This window comes from Pelodiscus sinensis, chromosome 2, assembly GCF_049634645.1.
Source record: "Pelodiscus sinensis isolate JC-2024 chromosome 2, ASM4963464v1, whole genome shotgun sequence".
Taxonomy (NCBI): Eukaryota; Metazoa; Chordata; order Testudines; family Trionychidae; genus Pelodiscus; species Pelodiscus sinensis.
The window spans coordinates 185,570-208,190 of NC_134712.1; the positions used below are offsets into that span (position 1 = coordinate 185,570).

At 53.4% G+C, this 22,621-nt stretch overlaps 1 protein-coding gene across 48 annotated transcripts in view; it reads left to right on the top strand.

Annotated features, from left to right (window-relative positions):
* Window positions 1-22,621, top strand: part of SCRIB (scribble planar cell polarity protein) — a 264,687-nt gene that overhangs the window by 52,035 nt on the left and 190,031 nt on the right. For 46 of the 48 annotated variants that reach the window (XR_012901145.1, XM_075919859.1, XM_075919864.1 and 43 more), the window contains exons 11-16: window positions 10,335-10,501; window positions 11,058-11,182; window positions 12,283-12,408; window positions 13,130-13,363; window positions 13,643-13,957; window positions 15,598-15,660. Coding sequence is in view for 47 of the 48 variants with exons in the window: in XM_075919859.1 (XP_075775974.1) it covers window positions 10,335-10,501; window positions 11,058-11,182; window positions 12,283-12,408; window positions 13,130-13,363; window positions 13,643-13,957; window positions 15,598-15,660 (1,030 nt within the window). In the remaining variant the exon portion in view is untranslated. Of the gene's footprint in view, window positions 1-10,334; window positions 10,502-11,057; window positions 11,183-12,282; window positions 12,409-12,494; window positions 12,685-13,129; window positions 13,364-13,642; window positions 13,958-15,597; window positions 15,661-22,621 lie in introns of those variants that run through there. The other 2 variants (XM_075919853.1, XM_075919892.1) reach the window with 2 other exon arrangements.

The window sequence follows — 22,621 nt, forward strand, 5'->3', positions numbered from 1 at the left end:
GGCGGACCAAGTGCCATCAAGTTGTAGTGGGGGGAAGTCTGTGTTGGATGTTAGGAAAAACTATTTCACTAAGAGTGTGGTGAAGCACTGGGACGGGTTCTCTAGGAAGGGGATGGAATCTCCATCCCTAGAGGTTAAGTCCTGGCTTGACAAAGCCCTGGCTGGGATGATTTAGTTGGGGTTGGTCCTGCTGTGGGCAGGGGACTGGACTCGATTTCATGAGGTCTTTTCCAACCCTAGGATTCTCTGAGTCTGATCTAGCTCATCTCTGACAGGGGTGTTTGTGTTATGTGCTCTTAATACTCCAATGCTGGAGATGCCACAATCTCCCTAGGCAACCTATTTCAGCATTTAACCACCCAGACAAAGCTTTTCTTGATGTTCAAACCTCTCATGCTGCAATTTAAAGTCTACTGCTTCTTTTCCTACTATCAGACCTGAAGAAGAATAATTTTCTCCCCTCTTTCTTGTAACGGACTTTTAAGTTGTGGAAGCTAAGGGATTTGTATGTAGCCATTTTGAACTTTTGGTTAGCCTAACTCATGCTAACCGTGAGACCTAACAATGCAAGAGCTGTGAGAGACGCTGTTTTCACTTCTCGTCTCTCTTGTGCTTGAGATAAGGATAGAATTCTGACTCTAGTGAAGACCTTGAGATAAGGTGGCGTCTGAAGGGAATTATGGGAAGGGGAATAATTGTTTATTGTTATCGTATCATAATGATCATATCGTATCATATTGTGCTGCTTACCGGGAGCTCGCATTCAGGATTTGACTGAGAGGCTTACCAAACTGATCAAACCTTCGGATCGCTACCGCTTCCTGCTTCTCCATGTGGGAACTAATGATACGGCCAAGAATGATCTTGAGCGTGTTACTGCGGATTATGTAGCGCTGTGAAGAAAGATCCAAGAATTCGGAGCGCAAGTGGTGTTCTCATCCATCCTCCCTGTTGAAGGGAAAGGACTGGGCAGGGATCGTCTAATTGAGGACGTAAATGCGTGGTTGTGCAGGTGGTGTCGCAGAGAGGGCTTTGGTTTCTTCGACCATGGGACTCTGTTCCGGGCACAAGGATTGTTAGGAAGAGATGGGATCCACCTAACGAAGAGAGGAAGGAGAATCTTCGCAGGCAGGCTGGCAAACCTAGTGAGGAGGGCTTTAAACTAGGTTCGTCGGGGGACAGTGACCAAAACCCTGAGGGGAGTGGGAAAGTTGGATACCGGGAAGAAATGCAGAGAGGAAGGAGCAAGAAAGGAGGACCCCTGATTCGAAGGGAGAAGATAGGGCAATCAACTGGTTACCTGAGGTGTTTGTACACTAATGCGAGAAGCCTGGGCAACAAACAGGAAGAACTGGAGGCCCTAGCCCAGACCAAGAAATATGATTTAATTGGGATAACAGAGACTTGGTGGGATGACTCGCATGACTGGAGCACTGTCATGGAAGGGTATAGACTGTTCAGGAAGAACAGGCAGGGGAGAAAAGGAGGAGGAGTTGCACTGTATGTAAGAGAGCACTACGATTGCCCTGAACTCCAGAATAAAGAGGGAGGAAAAACCTGTTGAGAGTCTATGGGTTAAGTTTAAAGGCACAAACAACAGCAGTGATGTTGTGGTTGGTGTCTGCTACAGGCCACCGAATCAGGTGGATGAGGTAGGTGAGGCTTTCTTTGGACAACTGAGCGAAGCTTCCAGATCGCAGGCCCTGGTTCTCGTAGGGGACTTTAATCACCCTGACATCTGCTGGGAAACCAATACGGCAGTACACAGGCAATCCAGGAAGTTTTTGGAGAACGTTGGGGATAACTTCTTGACACAAGTGCTGAAGGATCCGACCAGGGGTCGTGCACAGCTTGACCTTCTGCTCACAAACAGGGAGGAACTAATAGGGGAAGTGGAGGTGGGTGACAACCTGGGAAGCAGTGATCATGAGATGGTAGATTTCAGGATCCTGACCAAAGGAAGGAAAGAGAGTAGTAAAATACACACCTTGGACTTCGAAAAAGCAGATTTTGACTCCCTCCGAGATCTGATGGGCAGAATCCCCTGGGATGCTAACATGAAGGGGAAAGGAGTCCAGGACAGCTGGCAGTATTTTAAAGAAGCCTTATTGAAGGCACAGAAAGAAACCATCCCGACGTGTAGCAAGAGAGGCAAACATGGTAGGAGACCGGGTTGACTTACAGGGGAAATCCTTGGTGAACTTAAGCACAAAAAGGAAGCTTACAAAGAGTGGAAACTTGGACAAATGACCAGGGAGGGGTTTAAAGGTATAGCTCGAGAATGCCGGGGGGCTATCAGGAAGGCAAAAGCACAGATGGAATTGCGACTGGCTAAGGATGTGAAGGATAACAAGAAAGGTTTCTACAGGCATGTTAACAAGAAGAAGGTGATCAGAGAGGGTGTGCGGCCCCTAATAGATGAAGGAGGTAACCTAGTGACAGATGATGTGGGGAAAGCTGAAGTACTCAATGCTTTCTTTGCCTCTGTATTCACGGACAACGTTGGCTCCTGGGCTTGTGTGCTAAGTGACGCAAGATGGGATGAAGATGGACAACCCGTGGTGGGTAAAGAACAGGTTAGGAACTATTTAGAAAAGCTAAACATACACAAATCCATGGGTCCAGATTTAATGCACCCGAGGGTACTGAGGGAGTTGACAGATGTCATTGAGGAGCCTTTGGCTATTATCTTTGAAAAGTCGTGGGGATCGGGAGAAATCCTGGATGATTGGAAAAAAGCAAATGTAGTGCCCATCTTCAAAAAAGGGAAAAAGGACGATACAGGGAACTGTAGGCCGGTCAGTCTTACCTTAGTTCCTGGAAAAATCATGGAGGGATCCTCAAGGAATCCATTTTGAGGCACTTGGATGAGAAGAAAGTGATCAGGAATAGTCAGCATGGATTCACAAAGGGCAAGTCGTGCCTGACCAATCTGATTAGCTTCTATGATGAGGTAACTGGCTCTGTGGACGTGGGAAAGTCAGTGGATGTGATATACCTTGACTTTAGCAAGGCTTTTGATATGGTCTCCCACAATATTCTTGCCAGCAAGTTAAGGGAATGTGGATTGGATAAATGGACGGTAAGATGGATAGAAAGATGGCTAGAAGGCCGGGCCCAGCGGGTAGTGATCAACGGCTCGATGTCAGGATGGCGATCGGTTTCTAGCAGTGCGCCCCAAGGTTCGGTTCTAGGACCGGTTTTGTTCAATATCTTTATTAATGACCTGGATGAGGGGATGGATTGCACCCTCAGCAAGTTTGCGGATGACATTAAGCTGGGGGGAGAGGTAGATACCCTTGAGGGCAGAGATAGGGTCCAGAGTGACTTAGACAAATTGGAGGATTGGGCCACAAGAAATCTGATGAGGTTCAACAAGGACAAGTGCAGAGTCCTGCACTTGGGACGGAAGAATCCCAAGCATTGTTACAAGGTGGGGACCAACCAGTTAAGTAGTAGTTCTGCAGAAAAGGACCTGGGGGTTACAAGTGGATGAGAAGCTGGATAAGAGTCAGTGTGCCCTTGTAGCCAAGAAGGCTAATGGCATATTAGGTTGCATTAAGGGGAGCATTGCCAGCAGATCCAGAGATGTCATTATTCCCCTTTATTGGGCTCTGGTGAGGCTACATCTGGAGTACTGTGTCCAGTTCTGGGCCCCCCACTACAAAAAGGATGTGGACGCATAGGAGAGGGTCCAGCGGAGGGCGACCAAAATGATTAGGGGGCTGGAGCATATGACTTATGAGGAGAGGCTGAGGGAGTTGGGTCTGTTTAGTCTGCAGAAGAGAAGAGTGAGGGGGGATTTGATAGCAGCCTTCAACTTCCTGAAGGGAGGTTCCAAAGAGGATGGAGGGAGGCTGTTCTCAGTAGTGACAGATGGCAGAACAAGGAGCAATGGTCTCCAGTTGTGGTGGGAGAGGTCCAGGTTGGATATTAGGAAAAACTATTTCACTAGGAGGGTGGGGAAGCACTGGAATGGGTTCCCTAGGGAAGTAGTGGAGTCTCCATCCCTAGAGGTGTTTAAGTCTCGGCTTGACAAAGCCCTGGCTGGGTTGATTTAGTTGGAATTGGTCCTGCCTAGAGCAGGGGGCTGGACTTGATGACCTTCTGAGGTCTCTTCCAGCTCTATGCGTCTATCATTCATATATATATATAATATAGTAGCCCAGTGTCTGAGAGTCTGTAATGCCAGAATGCTGGCTGTTACCTCTGGGCGGTGCTTTTGCCTGAAATGCTGGCTGTTCCCGCTGGGCGGTGCTTTTGCCTGAAATGCTGGCTGTTCCCGCTGGGTGGTGCTTTTGCCTGAAATGCTGGCTGTTCCCGCTGGGTGGCGTTGTTGCCCGACTCTCATTCTTCGCCTCCCATCTTGGCGCTCAGCTGACTTCTGCGCCGCTCAGCCGGGCTGCTGCGGGGCAGCAAGCAGCGCAAGTGGCCGTTTGGATGCCGCGGTCCACATGCGTTTTGGATGCCCCTGTGCTGCATGGGGCCCAAATGGCCGCTTGCGCTGTTTGTTCCCCGGGCTGTGGCCGGCTGAGTGGCACAGAAGTCAGGTGAGCAGCATGGCGGGAGGGGAAGGGGGCGGAGATGTGATGTACACGGCCAGGGCCTTACCGTGTGTCACCGCCCTGCCCCCCCTTCACATTCCCCTTCGCCTCCTGCCATGGTGCTCAGCTGACTTCTGCACCGCCTAGCTGGGCCACTGCGCGGGAGCCCAAACGGCCGCTTGCTCTGCTTGCTCCCCTGGAAAGGCGTGGCTGAGTGGTGCAGAAGTCAGCCGCGCGCCACGCGAAGGGGGACGGGGCGGTGACGTACATGGCCAGGGGGCCGGGCCTGGACAAGCGTGCATCAACGACTGAGACAGCGGAGAGCGGAGAGAGAGTGAGAGGCAAGAGAGGGAGACAGGCAGAAGGCGGAGGAGAGCTGAGAGAGAGAGGGGGAGGCAGTAGGAGAAAGAGAGAGAGAAAGACACGGAGCGAGTGACGGGAGGCTCAGGAGAGAAGACCGACCCGGAGGAGGCTAATTGGCTAGTCATATATATAGTAGCCCAGTGTCTGAGAGTCTGTAACCCTGTAGCATTGCAGTCTTGCTTCTGGGGGGCGCTCTTGTCTCCTGCCATGGTGCTCAGGTGAGTTCTGCGCCGCTTAGCTGGGCCACGGCGGGGGAGCAAGCGGCCGTTTGGGGTCCGCGCTCCCCATGCGGCCCAGCTGAGCAGCGCAGAACTCAGCTGAGCGCCACGGCGGGAGGGGAAGGGGGGCGGGGCCCAGGGCCCGGCCGTGTATCTCACCACCCCATCCCCCTTCGTGCCCCCCTTCGCCTTCCACTGTGGTACTTGGCTGACATCTGCGCCACTCAGCTGGGCCGCCGCAGGGGACCCCAAACAGCTGCTTGTGCCGCAGCGGCCCGGCTAAGTGGCGCAGAAGTCACCCAAGCGCCATGGCGGGAGGCGAAGGGGGGCGGAGCAGTGATGTGCTGCATGACAGAGGCTCCAGGCCCCGTCCCCTGGCTGTGAATGTCACCGCCCTGCCCCCCTTGCTTCCCGCCATGGCGCTCGACTGACTTCTGCGCCACTTAGCCGGGCCACCGTGTGGGAACAAGTGGCACAAGCGACCATTTGGGCTCCGCGCTCTCCATGCAGCACGGGGAGCGCGGAGCCCAAAAGGCTGTTTGGGCTTCATGGTCCCCCGAGTGAGAGGGAGGAGGGGAAGGAGAGCTGAGAGGGGGCGGGGAGGCAGTAGAAGGAGGAGAGAGGGAGATGGAGACTGAGCGAGAGACCGGAGGCTCAGGAAAGAGGATGGATGTGGAGGAGAGACCTGAAAATCCTCTTATGACGGGCTAATTGGCTAGTTATATATAAACAGACAGTATAGATATCGGCTTCTAATTGTTTTGTATTTGACGATCTGCCTAGCAGCAGCAGCTTCCCTTGCAGTATTGCTTGAATAAACTGTCTCTGAGCACTTGTTGCTCACAGACGCAGAGTGAAGGCCTGTTTTCTTCCACAAGGTACTTGAAAGGTGTTACCATGTCCCCTCTGTCTCCCCCCCCCCCGACTAAGCAAACCCAGTTCTTCGAGTGCATGCTCAGGTCCATTCCACTTAGGTGTGCTTGCGCTGCGTGTACGGATTGTCCAAGAGTACCCGTCAGGCCAGCCAGGGCGCCCCCTGGTGTGGCGCTGCAATATTGGTGCATACATATCCCTGCTGGCCTGCCACCCACTCAGTCCCTTCTTACCTCCTGTGATGGTTGTTGGAGCTCCCTTCTTGCTTGTTTGCGGGCGGGCGGGATCCTGCCGGTATCCACAGATCCTTCAGAGTAGTTAGCACCTAGTTGTTTCCCTTTGCTTTCCCTGTTAAGTAACAACAACAGATAACATACAAGCTCAGTCGTGCAGCTCGCAATGCTATTCACAGCCTCAAAACCAATCCTAACATCAGAATCCAAGAAGCTGGCAAAGGAGGCGCTGTAGTCATCATGAACGGGACAGCTTGTGAACAGGAGGCGAACAGACAACTCACAAATACCAGATTCTACAGGCCCCTCTCCTGTGGCCCCTCTAAGGAATACCAAAAAAAAAGAAGAAACTGCTCATGAAACTCCCTGATGCTACTCAGGAACAAATTTACGCCAACACCCCCTCTAATCCCCGACCAGGAACATTCTATCTACTACCCAAAATACACAAACCTGGTAACCCTGGACAGCCCATCGTCTCCAGTATTGGCACACTTACTACAGGATTATCTGGCTATATCGACTCCCTCCTCAGACCCTATGCTACCAACACTCCCAGCTACCTCCGTGATACCACTGACTTCCTGAGGAAACTCCAAAACATCAATACTCTTCCTGAAAATACCATCCTGGATGTAGGAAGCCCTTTACACCAACATTCCACATTACAGGCCAGCAGGAACACCATCTCCGATAACAACACTGCACACCTGATTACAGAGCTCTGTGACTTCGTCCTCACCCACAACTACTTCCAATTCAGAAACAATTTCTGTCTCCAAATCAGCGACACAGCTATGGGCACCCACATGGCACCATGATATGCCAACATCTTTATGGCTGACCTTGAACGACGTTTCCTCAGCTCTTGCCCCCCATTGCCCCTACTTTACTTACGCTGCACTGATGACATCATCATACTGACTCGAATTCCACAAAGATTTCAACAACTTCTACCCTACTGTCAACCTCAGCCTGGACCAGTCCACAAGGGAAATCCACTTCCTGGACACTACAGCACGGTTAAATAATGGACAAATTTCCACCCCCAATATCGAAAACCCACTGACTGCTACACTTACCTTCATGCTTCCGGCTTCCATCCCAGACACATTTTTCAGTCAATTGTATACAGCCAAGCCCTACAATACAACTGGATTTGCGCCGACCCCACAGACAGACAATCACCTACAGAATCTTTACAGAGCATTCCTAAAACTGAAATACCCACCTGGGGAAGTGAAAAAACAAATTGACAGAGCCAAAAAAACACCCAGACTTTAACTACTTCAAGACAGACCCAAAGAGAAAATAACAGAACTCCTCTTGTTGTTACCTGCAGTACACAACGTAGACCCCTCCAACGCATCATACACAATATACAACCCATCTTGGAAAATGATCCCTCACTCTGAGACCTTAGGAGAAAAACCTGTTCTTGCTTGTAGACAACCCCTTAACCTGAAACGCATTCTTTCTGATAACCATGCCCCACGACCACATCATAAACCTCCAGGAACCCAGCCCTGCAACCAAAAAAGATGCCAACTCTGCCCACATCTACACTGACGAATTCATCACTGGAGCAAACACTAGCCACAAAATCAAAGGGTCATTTGATTGCACACCTAGTAATCTGATCTACGCTATCAAATGCCAGCAGTGCCCTACTGCTATATACAGTAAACTTCCGATAATCTGGCACCTTTAGGACCCAGGGGGTGCCGGATTATCAGATATGCCGGACTGTCGGAAGGGGGGGGGGGACTATGAGGGGTCTGGGGTGGGGTGGGGAGGATGCCACCCCAGACTGCTCATAGCTTCCCCTTCCGATAGTCCGGCTCTGCCCCAAGTGTCCCCGATTCAGCTGCTGCTGGTCAGTTTCAGCAGCAGCTGAATCGGGGACACCTGCAGCAGAGCAGCTGGAGTGCTGCTGGGTTGGTCCGGTAGTGCTGACCCTTGGTGTGGCGAGACCAACCCGGCAGCCCCCCAGCTGCTCTTGGGGACGCCTGGGCCAGAGCAGCTGGGGGGCTGCCGGGTTGGTCCCGCAGCGCCGCTCCTCTGCACTACTGGACCAACCAGGCAGCACCCCAGCTGCTCTGCCCCAGGTATCCCCAAGTCAGCTGCTGCTGAAACTGATCAGTGGCTGACTCCAGGAAGCCTGAGGCAGAGTTGCTCTTCCCCGGGCTTCCTGGAGTCAGCTGCTGGTCAGTTTCAGCAGCAGCTGAATCAGGATGCCTGGGGCAGAGCAGCTGGGGGGCTGCCGGGTTGGTCTCTCTCTGGACCCTCTCCAATTTCTCCACATCCTTCTTGAAATGCGGTGCCCAGAACTGGACACAATACTCCAACTGAGGCCTAACCAGCACAGAGTAGAGTGGAAGAATGACTTCTCGTATCTTGCTCACAACACACCTGTTAATGCATCCCAGAATCATGTTTGCTTTTTTTTGCAACAGCATCACACTGCTGACTCATATTCAGCTTGTGGTCCACTCTGACCCCTAGATACCTTTCTGCCGTACTCCTTCCTAGACAGTCGCTTCCCATTCTGTATGGGTGAAACTGATTGTTCCTTCCTAAGTGGAGCACTTTGCATTTGTCTTTATTAAACTTCATCCTGTTTACCTCAGACCATTTCTCCAATTTGTCCAGATCATTTTGAATTATGACCCTATCCTCCAGATTAGTCGCAACCCCTCCCAGCTTGGTATCATCTGCAAACTTAATAAGCGTACTTTCTATGCCAATATCTAAATCGTTGATGAAGATATTGAACAGAGCTGGTCCCTGTGGAGCCCCACTTGTTATGCCTTTCCAGCAGGATTGTGAACCATTAATAACTACTCTCGGAGTACAGTTATCCAGCCAGTTATGCACCCACCTTATAGTAGCCCCTTCTAAGTTGTATTTGCCTAGTTTATTGATAAGAATATCATGCGAGACCGTATCAAACGCCTTACTAAAGTCTAGGTATACCACATCCACTGCTTCTCCCTTATCCACAAGACTGTTATCCTATCAAAGAAAGCTATCAGATTGGTTTGACATGATTTGTTCTTTACAAATCCATGCTGGCTGTTCCCTCTCACCTTGCCACCTTCCAAGTGTTTACAGATGATTTCCTGAATTGCTTGTTCCATTATCTTCCTTGGCACAAGTTAAACTGACTGGTCTGTAGTTTCCTGGGTTGTTCCCATTTCCCTTTTTATAAATGGGCACTGTATTTGCCCTTTTCCAGTCCTCTGGAATCTCTCCTGTCTCCCATGATTTTCCAAAGATGATAGCTAGAGGCTCAGATACCTCCTCTATCAGCTCCTTGAGTATTCTAGGATGCATTTCATCAGGCCCTGGTGACTTTAGGCATCTAACTTTTCTAGGTGATTTTTAATTTGTTTTTTTTATTTTCTTCTAAACCTACCCCCTTCCCACTAGCATTCACTATGTGAGGCATTCCTACAGACTTCTCCGTGAAAACCAAAACAAAGAAGTCCTTAAGCATCTCTGCCATTCCCAAGTTTCCTGTTACTGTTTCTCCCTCCTCACTGACCAGTGGGCCTACGCTGTCCTTGGTCTTCCTCTTGCTTCTAATGTATTTATAAAGTCTTCTTGTTTCACTTTATTCCTGTAGCTAGTTTGAGCTCATTTTGTGCCTTTGCCTTTCTAATCTTGCCCCTGCATTCCTGTGTTGTTTGCCTATATTCATCCTTTGTAATTTGTCCTACTTCCCATTTTTTATAGGGCTCCTTTTTTATTTTGAGATCATGCAAGATCTCCTGGTTAAGCCAAGCTGGTCTTTTGCCGTATTTTCTATCTTTCCTACACAGCGGAATTGTTTGCTTTTGGGCCCTTAACAATGTCCCTTTGAAAAACTGTCAACTCTCCTCAGTGTTTTCCCCTCAGTCTCGATTCCCATGGACCTTACCTATCAGCTCTCTGAGCTTATCAAAATCCACCTTCCCGAAATCCATTGTCACTATTTTGCTGTTCTCCCTTCTACCCTTCCGTAGGATTGTGAACTCTAAATAGAGGAGGATACTGAACTCAGGGTTGTCTGAGGTTCCTTCTAGGCCAAGGGGATTTGATCAGCCACGTTTCTCATACAGGCTGCAGAACTTGCCCTTTGCTCTGACAAATCTGAACCTGAAGGCACTATGGCTGGCAGAGAACCAATCCCAGCCAATGCTGAAATTCCAAACAGAAGATGATGAGAAGACGGGCGAAAAGGTTCTCACCTGTTACCTGCTGCCCCAGCAGCCATCACCCAGTCTCGGTAAGAGGTCCCATGTGAGTGCTTTCCCCATAGTCCCTTGCCTCCTCTGGAGAACTGGGAGAAGGGCTGTGTCCTCTCCCCTTGGGGGTTCCTTTGGACTGTTCTCTGCTCTGTATCAAACCTGGGCTCCCAGTAGGTGACATGGGGAAGCTCCCCAAGCTGGAGAATATTAAGCTAGCACACCTGTCTGTCCCCCCAGAGCTGCATCCCCCACAGGGCTCTTGGCTCCCAAAGGGGGGGACGCTATTGCACGCTGAGGGCAGCTAGTCTGTGCCAGAGACATGAGTCACATCAGGCTTGTGAAGCTCTCCAGCAGGTGGCATCCTTTTGCTGCTTATCGAGAGGTTAGTCTGTCTGCTGAGTGCCCCACTTCTGTTTCCTCCCCTCTTCCTCCCCAGCGCTGGTAGTGTCGTGCAATCCCCATCATGGCCCACTGAGGGAGGCAGGACCCTGGCGACTGTCTCTCTCCTGCGGCTCGGTGGCTGGGAGCGCTATGATCGAGATGGCCTGGTGGGTGGGGCCCCACATCCTCCTTGCTCATCACTTCTCTCTGCAGAAAATCTCCTGCAGAACAGCGTGGATGAGAGCTGGACAGACACCAACTTGAACCGGGTCAGCGTTATCCAGTTCTTGGATGAGCCCAGAGCAGATGACGAGGAGGAGGCTGGAGCTGAGAAAAGGGTATGAGAAAGACGTGTCCGGGGTTGTCCAGGCCTTTGCCAGCCTCCTGGGGAAATGGGCTCTAGGGATTTCTGCAGGGCAAGGAGCAGTGAGTCTCCCCAAAGGGGGTGATACGGTGTAGCTGCATCTGGGGCTCTTGGCTCCCTGAGGGGGCACCATTATAGGCTGAGGGGAGCTAGTCTCTGTGCCGAGGCATCCATGCCAGAGATGTTGCAACGTGCGGGCTGGCACGGGTAAGAACAGCTGTTGCCGCGAAGGGGTCTACACAGTTTGCACTGGGGACACCTGTTAAGAGTAGAACTGTGGCCACTAACTCGCTTCAGAAAAGGGTCACCAAATGGCCATCCCATGGCGGTGGTTTCAGTCCCTGAAATCCCTGTCCACGGCCTCTTGATCCAGACGCAGTCCCCTGCCTTGGGACCGGAGGGAAACTCCTGTATCCCATGATTGCATATCAGTCGCTTAGCATTAACAGCCTGTGTAAAGTCAGAGAGCCCCGAAACCTGGCTGGCCGGTTTGCTCCAGGCTTCCACGTGGGGAGCATTGTGGGCGCTAGGGAGGTAAAGGGTTAACAGTTTGCAGGGGATTGTACATCCCTTGTGGAAGCTACAGCAATCTGGGGGGTGCTAGAGGATTCAGTAAGACGTGTCCCCGTAGCCGATGGAGAGCCTCTCGAGTGGAGTCTCACCCCTTGTAACAAAAGGAGGTTAGAGCAAGTCCAGGTACCAAGCCTGCTCTAGGATTCCCTGGGCCTCAGCCCCATGATGTGCCCGGTGGCTTCTTCCCACCGCCTGGTGGGGTTTGTTGCTTGGGGCCAGCTCACTCAAGATGGAAGAGCCTGCCCTACAGGCGTGGTGTCCAGCCAGTGCTGTAGTGACTAGTCACACTCACCCACGGCCTAAAGGAATACCCCAGAGACTGAGGGGAGTCTACCTGCATTCTCCCCTCAGGGCTCCTGCTCCTGTAGCACAGAACAGGGAGGATTCTGTCCAGTAGCTGTGGGGCCCAGTTGGGGCAGCATCTCCCCGTGGGCTTGGCCAATGTGCTGGCAAGCGGGCGGATGAGTGGGTGCACAGTCTGAAGGGCTCTTTCTCTGGCAGGGCTTGCAGCGCAGAGCAACCCCTCACCCCAGTGAGCTGAAGGTCATGAAGAAAGTGATTGAAGTTCGGCGCAACGAGATGTACTCTGCAAAGCCCGATGTGAACCCGGATTCTCCCGACTCAGAGGTGAGTTCCCCGCATAGCTGCGGGAGCAGGCTGCAGAACTCTAGATGCCTGGCAGCGCACCAGCTGAGCACTGTGTGTCCTTGCAGAGATCGGAGCCAGTAGCGTAGCAGTCCTGGAACGGGGGCGTCATTGGATTGACTTGGGGGGCAGGCGGCAACCTCCGTAGGCTTGGGCAAAGAGAAGGCACGTGAAAGCCTGGTGCACTGACGGAGTGTGGGTGTCCTGTGCACGGGGGCAGCAAGAGAGGGACAAGGAAAAAGGGCCTGAGGTGGGGAAAGCAGAGGAGGCCAGCTTGCATGTGAGTGGGGCCGAGGCAGCCCGTGTGGAAAATTGTGCTTCTTGGGGATGGCCCTAACCGCAGCCCTGGCTTGGCTGAGTCACTTTGTCTGCCCAGGGGATCGCGTGGCCCCCTCCGAGAGAAGGAGCTGTAGCGATGCTCTTTCCCTTTGCTGTAGGCAGAGGGCTCCCAGTTGCATGCTGCGCAGAGCCCTGTTCTGCGGCTGCTGGCCGCTGCGTTCCCTGCCGAAGCCTCGTCCTGCCTCTGTGCTGACAGGTAGCGGGATGGAGGGAGCTGCAGTGCCATGGGGGAGGCCGGGCAGCCCACTGAAGCAATTGGGACCCTGCTGGGCCTGTGTGTGCCTGTCAGGGCTGGTCCTATTCCCCCCTTTTAGGTGCCCTTTGGCTTCTGCCTTGGTTCTCACTGCCTGTCCCACTCCCCCAGGAGAAGCGGCTGAGCGCCATGTCCAGTCGCAGCGAGGACTCGCATGTCTCCAACAGCACCGTCTCTGCCAACTTCAGGGAGGAGGAGGAGGTGGGGGCAGGGGGCACCAGGCCGAATGGACAAGTGCCTGACAAGCAGGAGCTGGAGAGCGAGATGAAGCCCATGGCTGAGGAGGAGCAGGCAGTGGAGCCGGCAGTTGGTCACGAGGAGGAGCTGGAGGCGGAGTACAATGAGGTAGGAGCTGCACTGGGTTGTGTTGGGGAGGGTCCTGAGGGGGCCTGTCTGGAAATCCCCCAACGGCCGAGCCTCAGTGAGATGGCTGGAGGTGTGGCTGGGAACGACAGGTGGGGTGGGAGCCGGGCAGAGGTTGAGGCCCATGGAAATCAGGTGGGAGTGGAAGGCTGGGGGTGCCAGGACCCTGGCAGCGGGGCTGGACGTTGCGTGTGTCGCAGATGGCGGCTGTCACTGTGTTGTGGCTAGGACCAGCGTCCATTCGTGGGTGTCTCCTTGTAGCCCTCCGTGCATTTTGCGGAGGACACCCTGGTCCGGAGCGAGGAGGAGGACGACGACGACGAGCGGCCCTTCCCCGTGGAGAAGCAGCGGCTGATCCGCAAGGACACCCCACACTATAAGAAACACTTTAAGATCACCAAGCTGCCCAAGCCAGAGGCAGTGGTGGCGCTCCTGCAGGGGCTGAGCAGTGACGGGGTGCCGGAGGAGGAGGAGCTGGGGGGCTGCAGTAACAGTGTGGAGCCCCCAGAGCAGGAGGAGGCCTGGGACGAGGACAGTGTGAAGGACGGAGCCTTGCCCACGCAGCCGTCAGTCAAGGTAGGGCCGTGGGGGGTGCTGGACAGGCTGGGCCCTCCCTGCTGCTCCTTGCAGCCTGTCCAGCTGAGGGGAGGCAGAGGCTGGGGATCCAGAGCCGCAGATGGCTGCGCTTTGAGCTGCAGGCCCCCGGTGTTGACGAAGCAGGAGAGGAGAGACTTCGGAGATGCTCTGCTGTGGGTGTCTTGGGGTGAGTGCTTGCTGGTCTGGAGCCTAGGCAGCTCTCCAGGCTCTCCTCCCTGTGTCCGTCCAGACTGTCTCAGCCCTCGCTGTTCGATGTGTTCTCGTCCCCGCCCCGGCCTGACAGGCTTTCTCCCCCCGCCCTGGGCCCAGGCGCCTGCTGGCGGAGCGGGCAGTGGCTGCAGAGTAGCCCACACGCGGCTCTCCCGTGGCCTCAGGAGCTGTGCGGCTCATGGCTTGCGGGGAGTGGTCCTGTGGCACGTAGAGGGGACCGTCCTGCTCCTGCTGGCCGTGCTTGGCAGGCACGTGGGGGAGGGGTTACCGTGGAGATGGGCCGGTGAGGGGGTCAGCTGGTGGCTAGGTTGGGGGGCAGGCCAAGGCGGAAGAGACTGTTACGGTGTGGGGGAGTCTCCACTGTGGAATTGCCCCCGAGATGCCAGCTCTTGGCTCTGTGCCTTGGAGCCGGTGGAAGGTCTTGGGCTGATGGCTAGGTGGCCTCTGTCCTGTGTGGCTGACCAAAGTGAGGCGGGTCTCATTCACTGATGTGGCTGCCTCCTTGTTTGCCTGCACTGCTCCTTGGGGCTCCCATGGTCCCCGGCGCCTGGCCCCTCTCTGGGCTGCAAACGAGCCTGGACCTGCTGTGTGTGAGGAGTGCCAAGGCTGCAAGCGAGTTCAGCTGGTATCTGGACCGTGGCTGGGACCAAGCAGGCCGCCAGCCTGGCACCATGGCTTAGGGCCCCTTTGGCAGGCAAAGCCTGCTGGAGATCATGTGGGCTTTGGAGCCACAGCTGCTGTCCCCCCCAAGTCTGTGCTGCTGCCGGTTGAGGCCTCTGCTGCCCTTCTCCAGGCCCTTTTCCAGACAGGCCTGACCTCTTCTCTAAGCTGCTTCTCCTGTGCCCCTGGGGAGCTGCAGTAGCCACACGTGTCGGAGGCGGGACAGCATGGGTCAGGATGAGGAATGTCCGGGAGTCTCCAACCTAACCAGAGCTGCCTAGGGACGTCCTGGGTACCTGCGATGGGTTTGGGAGCAGGAAACGTGTGGCGTCTGGGAGGATGGGCTGTTGCACTGGTGGGTGCAGGGTAGCCTCTGTCCCCACGTGGTGCCGCTAGGCCCGTCTCTCCTCCCTCTCGTATCGTTTGGTCCGTCTGCCCTCCTTCGGTGGGACACAAGGGGTAACGATGGCAGCCGGGCTCGGCGTGGGAGGCTGGAGTTGGGCCCTGAGTGCCAAGCGCTGGCCGTGTGGTCCCAGGCCATGGCGTTCGGAGAGTGGCTTCGCAGGGCTGGCGTTCTGGCTGGGCTCTGAGTGTTGCTAGTGGTGTGGGAGCGGTGCTGTATCCCCGTGCTGTGTGGCAGGGCCTGTGGCTGAGTGCTGTGCAGTCGGGTGGTGGTGGTGGTAATGGTGGCGGGTTTGGTTTTTGCTCCACTAATCCGCATGCCTCTTTGCTGGTTCCTGTCCTAACAGGGGGTGTCGTTTGATCAAGCCAATAATCTGCTGATTGAGCCTGCTCGCATTGAGGAGGAAGAGGTCTGTACCATTCCTGCTGTTCTTTCTCTGCCAGAAATCATCCCACCTGCTTGATTTGCTTCCAGTCTGAGTCACTGTTACGGGGGCCTGCCACATAACACATGCCCAGTGATTTCTTCCCTCTTCCCCTCCTCCCCGCCTTTGCATAACTGAGGTGAGAGTGGCTGCTGCAGGAGGGGCTGAGGTGGGAGACATTTAGGGAACCCGTGGGGGTCGAGAGTTCACTTCCTGCTTGCAGTGCAGTGGACACCTGTGTGCAGCGGAGCCGTGTTGGAGGTGGCATCTGAGCAAAGGGGCTGGAACGGCTGCTGGGATCTGAGGGGAAGCCTGTGCCGTGTGGGGCTGGAGCACGCGTGGTCCAGTGACTCGTTCTTCAGGGCAGCTCTCCAGGCCCTAGGCTGGGGAATGTCTCCTGCCATCAGCCTGTGAGTCTCGTCCCATTCAGCGCGCTCCCGTCTGCTGGGAGCTGGCGGACCCAGAAAGACGATGGGTGCCAGCGAGAGGCAGCTCTCGCGAATGCGCGCGCCGAGCTTCAGCTGCGGCAGTGCGACCCTCCCTCGATCGCGTGTCGCACGCGCTGTATCCGAGTCCTGGCATAGTAGCTGCAATAGGAGTGTCCTTGGTCTCCCCGCCAGGGCAGGACTCGGAGCAGCGTGAAGGGGAATCTGCTCTTCCTGGTGCAGTGGTGGGGAGAGCTTGGCCTTGGCCAGGGTGCAGGCCGAATGTCCTCTGCTGCTGAGCAGTTGTCCTGCCTGAGGGACTCCCAAGGGTGTCTCCATGGCTCTGCCAAGGGGTCCCTCCTCCCTCGGCATGCTGATCCTGCAGCGCGGCTGTGGCTGCGGGGCTAGGAAACCGCAGACTAGTGGTTCGGCTTGGACTGGAGCGTGCTGCAGCCTGAGTCATGTGGCCCAGGTCAGCGGCGAGTCTTGATTGCAATGTAAACCCGCCCTCTTCTCTCCCCTGAATAAGGGTTGGGTGCTCCCCTCTGGTCCTGCTCCGTGCCCTGCCCCCCGGCTGCAGACAGGAGCCCAGGAAATCCCTGTTCTGCCTGAGGGAGGTTAGCACCCACGCTGGAGCTGGTGAGGTACCCAGGCCTGTGGCTTGGCTGGAAAACCCCCTTTCTGATGCCACAATCACTCACGAACGAGCCGTGGGCGCTGGCACCGAGGGCAGGACCCCCCAGCTAGGTACTGCCTGTGTCTGTGGGTGAGGCTGCTGGAGCTGTTCAGCAGGTGTTCTTGGGCCAGTCGGAGGTGAAGGATGCTCTGACAAGGGTGTTCCCCTGGCCCAGGGACTCAGCGACTGCAAGGAAGAAGCCCCAAGTGTGGGCGAGACTCCCATTGGGAGGGGCAAAGGTTTCTGTGTGTTACCTCGGGGCGCCCTCTTGCTCACTAGCACAGAACCCAGGGAATTCCCACCGCCAGCCGTTGGGCCTGTGCTCGGGTGTTCAGCACAAGGCATGTTGGTCCAGAGGAAGCTTTCAGGCCAGTTGGTTTGTTGCGTGTCCAGCTCTTCCCGGTCTGGAGCCCAGCGCAGGACAGGTTCCTACCCCGTGTGCTGCGTCGCTGGCTACATGGCTCATGCCCTAGCAGTGGGCGAGACACTTCCCAGTGTGATGGGACCCCCTTTCCTCTGCATCGCCGTCCAGGGAGGCACATTCCTTTGGTGCCAGCCCGGGAAGCTCTCCTTGCTATTGAGATGGACTCTTCCTGGCACGTCTGTTCTCATGCTTGCTTGTCCCAGGCCTAGGGCTTCCTCTTCCCAGCGCGCAGTCCGTTGCTGCCGCCTCCCGGAGCCTCGAGGCCAGGGCACGTTTTGGTGTCGGAAGGTCAGTCCAGGCTCAGGGCTGTCTTTCTCCCAGTAGCTCCCCCTCCTGCTTCATCCTTCCTCTGCCCTCCTTTTCCCTTCGGAGGCTTTGCTGACATGTGAACATGCATAACAGATGCAAGGGTCTCGGCCCGGGCTGGGTGCGAGTGGATCTGGGCTAACTCCCCGGAGCTTGTGACAGTCACTAGGGTGCTGTGTGAGGGAGGAGGGGGTTGAGCTGCTCTTTTGGAAATAGTTGTCTTGAGTGAAGAGGCGGGGAATTCACTAATTGTGTAGTTGATAACCGTTTTTACTGCTGTGGCTCTTCAGTTTAAATGTAGCCCAGCCCCTACTACATTTAAACTGCAGAGGTGCAGTGGGGGTAGGTCCTGGATTTGGCGTGAGCTGGGGCTAAGCTGGGCTTGCTCCCGTGCCCTTCCCTTCCCCCCTCCAACAGTGCAGGGTGGGGGTGGTCAGCTGGAACCCTGCAGATGGTGCTGAGGGGAGCTGGCTTTTCATAGAATCATCGTATTGTCCGTATAGTTGGGATTATTTTTACCAATGTACATGACTTTACATTTATCAACATTAAATTTCATTTCCCATTTTGTTGCCCAATCACTCAGTTTGGTGAGATCTTGTTGAAGCTCTTCACAGTCTGCTTTGGTCTTAACTACCTTGAGCAGTTTGGGATCATTTGCAGTTTTCCACCTCACTGTTTACTCCTTTCTCTAGATCATTTTTGAATAAGTTAAATAGGATTGGTGCCAGGACAGGCCCTTGGGGGACCCCACTAGTTATCTCTCTCCACTCGGAAAACTGACCATTTATTCCTACCCTTTGTTTCCTGTCTTTTAACCAGTTATCAATCCATGAAAGGACCTTCCCTCTTATCCCATGGCAACTTACTTTACTTAGAGCCTTTGGTGAGGGACCTTGTCAAAGGCTTTCTGGAAATCTAAGTATACTATATCCACAGGATCCCGCTTGTCCATATGTTTGTTTGACCCTCCCCCCCCCCCCTTCCCCAAAGAACTGTAGCAGATTAGTAAGGTAGGATATCCCTTCTCAGAAATCATGTTGATTTTTTTTTCCCCCAACAAGTTATGTTCATCCATATGACTGACCGTTTTATTCTTTACTATAGTTTCAACTAATTTGCCTAGTTACTGGCGTTATACTTACTGGTCTGTAATTGCCAGGATCACCTCTAGAGCCCTTTTTAAATAGTTAGCTGTCTTCCAGTCAATAGGTACAGAAGCTGATTTAAAGGATAGGTTACAAACCACAGTTAATAGTTTCGCAGTTTCCCATTGGAGTTCTTTCAGCATTCTTGGTGAATGCTATCTGGTCCCGGTGACTTGTTACTGTTAAGTTTATCAGTTTGTTCCAAAACCTGCTCTAATGACACCTCAATCGGGCACAATTCCTCAGATGTGTCACCTATAAAGAATGGCTCAGGTTTGGGAATCTCCCCAATATTCTCAGGTGTGAAGACGGTTGCAAATAATTAATTTAGCGTCTCCACTATGACTTTATCATCTTTGAGTGCTCCTTTAACATCTCAATCATCCAAGGGCCACGCTAGTTACCGTTTAGCTGCTTCTCATGTACTTAAACTTTTTACAATTACTTCTTGAGTTTTTGGCTAGCTGCTCTTTAAAGTCCTTTTTGGCTTTTCTTAGTATATTTTTACACTTAATTTGACAAAGTTTATGCTCCTTTCTATTTTCTTCACTAGGATCTGACTTCCATTTTTTTAAAAGATGTTTTATTATATGTCACTGCTTGTTTTACTTGGTGGTTAAGCCACGGTGGCACTCCTTTGGTTCCATGTGTTTTAATTTGGGGTATACATTTAAGTTGGGCCTCTATTATGGTGTCTTTGAAAAGTTTCCATGCACCTTGCTGAGATTTTACTTTTGTCACTTTACTTTTTAATTTCTGTTTATCTTCTTCATTTTTGTGTAGTTCCCCTTTCTGAAATTAAATGCTGTGGTGTTGGGCTGCTGAGGTGTGTTAACATTCCTGTGATGGGAAAATATAATTACATTATGGTCACTATTTCCAAGCGGTCCAGTTATATTTACCTCTTGAACCAGATCCTGTGCTCCACTTAGGATTAAATCAAAAATATCCTCTCCCCTTGTGGGTTCCAGAACCAGCTGCTCCAAGAAGCAGTCATTTAAGGTATCAGGAAATTTTATCTTTGCATCCCGTCCTGAGTTGATGTGTGCCCAGTCAATATGGGGATAGTTGAAATCTTCCACTATTATTGAATTTTTTTGATAGCCTCTCTAATCTCCCTGAGCATTTCATAGTCACTATCACTGTCCTAATCAGGTGGTCGATAATATATCCCTACTGTTATATACTTATTATTGGAGTATGGAATTACTATTCATAGAGATTCCTTGGAACATTTAGGCTTATTTAAGGTTTTTACTTCATTTGATTCTACATGATTTGTTCTGTCCTTCTGATATATTTTTGTACACTGGTATGACTGTGTCCCATTGATTGTCCTCATCCCACCAAGTTTCCGTGATGCCTGTTATATACATATTCTCCTTTAAAACTAGACACTCCAGTTCACCCATTTTACTATTTAGACTTCGAGCATTTGTGTATAAGTACTTTAAAAATTGGTCACTGTTTATCTGTCTGCCATTCCCTGATGTGTTCAACTCTTTCAATTGATTGCGTCTCATCTGATGCGACTTATACTTCTATCCTCTCCTCCTGACTAGAACATAGAACATCTCTATTAATAGACCCTCTTTAAGAGATGTCTGTCTGACCCATGTGCTCCTCCGTACCCAGCTATCTATGTTTCTAATGCTTGAATCCCCCCACTATGAACACCTGCCTTTTCCTAAGGACGGGAGCTCCCTCCCCGGAGAGGACCCTCAGTGCGAGAGGAGACCACAACATCCTCTGCAAGGAGGGGCCCGACTGGGATGGTTTCCCTCTGCTCCAGTGAGTGTTCTCCTTCCCTGAGCCTTTCATCGTTCTCCGCAGCCCAGGGGCTGTCTGACTCTGGGTGGGACAGTTCTACAGCGTCCTGGAAAGCCTCATTTGCATACCTCTCGGCCTCCCTCGGCTCCTCCAGTTCAGGCACCCTGGCCTCCAAAGCCCATACGCGTCTGAGGGCCAGGAGCTCCTTGCACCGAATGCGCACACATGCCAGCCGCCCACGGGGCAGGGAATCGTTCATGCCACAGTGGGTGCAATAAACAGAGCCCCCCTCTGCTGCTGGGCTTCTGCCTGCATCCTCTCCTAGAGCAGCTTAGCTTAGTGACAGGGTTTTTATTTAAATCAGGAAGTTTTTTGTTTTAGTTTAAAAATGTTAAAGACTGGCAAGTGTACCTCACCCCCTTCCAAACTCCCTCACAAAACTCCCTGTTAGCATCCCCTGGTCGCAAAGCTTCCTGGTCGCTTACTGACGGGCTTTATAAAGCCCTGGACTTCCTGATAGCCAGGGGGCCTAAGGCTCACCCAGTGAACAGAGGGTTCTAGATTTCAAATCCTCATTAAGAAACTCATAGCTTCCAACTGCCGGCCACAGCCCACATTCCTCAAAACAAACAGCCAACAGTTGTGTGTCTAGGGAAGCTACTGCAGGAACAGAGATGCTGACTGAGTCTGCTCTCCTGTGGGTTCCCCTTGGCTTCCAATTGGAAGCCGTGTTTCCTATCAGTAGGGCCGAGGCAGGACCCACCAGTGGCTGCAGTCCTTTAGGGAGTGAATTGCAGCTTGAGCATCTGTCCCAGGAAAGGCCAAATGCAGCAAGGCCAAAGTTGGATACGAGTCCCACGTGTCTGGCCCAGTGCCTTGTGGGACACCAGCCTTGGGAGTGAATCCCAGAGAGAAAGACCTGGAGTGTCCCAGTGGGTGGGAGAGTGCAAGTCTCAGGGCAGCCAGGGCCTGAAGGATCTTCTCTAGCTGGTGAGAAGGGAGCCACCCTGGGAAGCATCCCAGGATGAACAGCTGTGCTGTGCCCCAGCTGGTGCTTGCAGACGGGTATGAGGACCACCTCAGTCCCAGCTTGCTGCAGGAGTCAAGCCAGCAGGTGAAAGGCCTGGCTGAGCACTGAGCCGAGGCAGCCTCAGGGACATGCAGGACCAGTGGCAGTGCGAAGCTGCAGAGCATCCTGAAGAGGCAGCTGCTGCTCTCGAACAGAAGGTGCCGTTGTGGCTTCTCCCTCTTCCTACAGTGTGTGCTCCGCCTGTTCTCCCCGACTCATGGGGAGCCCTTGCTGCAGTGAAGAGGTTTGTTCTCGTTTCTTGTGGGCTGGAAATGCCAAACCAGGTCTCCAGCCAAAGGAGGGATGTTATGAGCAGAGAGAAGTCAGTGCTGCAGCCTGCCTTTGCCTTTGCCCTTGCCCTCACCCTCAGCCAGTTCTCCAAGGCAGGAATGATCTGATGCAGGTTCCTTGTAATCCAGATCAAAGGCCACTTGCCCTAAGGAGTCCGTGGCTATGAGTAACCCCTCCCCCCGGCCATGGAGGGCACTGTTGGGTCTAGGCAGGCATGGGAGACCAAAGAGAGAGGACCGCAGGGGTCCATCTTGCCCAGGCTCTGGTGTCTTTGGAGACTGGCACCCAGTTCCTTCCCTAGCACTCTGCTGCTGCAGGAAGGGAGGGTGTGGTCACAGCGCAACCGCACGACTCTGAAGTAGATCCTGCTTCTGACTTGGCCCAGCTCTGAGACCATGGGCAAGTCCCTCCCCTCTCTGCTCCATGGCAATCTGTTTGTGAGGAAGTGGCAGGCAGGATATCGGGTGCTTGCCCGTGTGCATGCACGAGCATCAGGCTGCCTGTGGGGCCCTGGAGAGGTGCCTGCATAGTGCAGTATATAGGGCTCTGCCGGCCCCCCACCCCCTCAGTTCCTTCTTACCACCAGTGCGGGGGGTTGGAGTGCTCGTTCCCTTGCTCTGCAAGACATCCCTAGCTGTGGTTTGGGGGGTCCCCCACCTTTGATTTGGTTTTGTTCTCTGAGTTCCCCGGGGGGGGGGGGGGTTAAGAACTGTCACTTAAGGCAAGTCTGTGCTCAGAGGGGCCCCGCATAGAGATTGCCTGTAGGGTTGAGGTGAAGGGCACCTATCGGTTAAGTGCAGTGTTCGTGGGAGATCAGTGCTTGAAACGCCTCTGTGT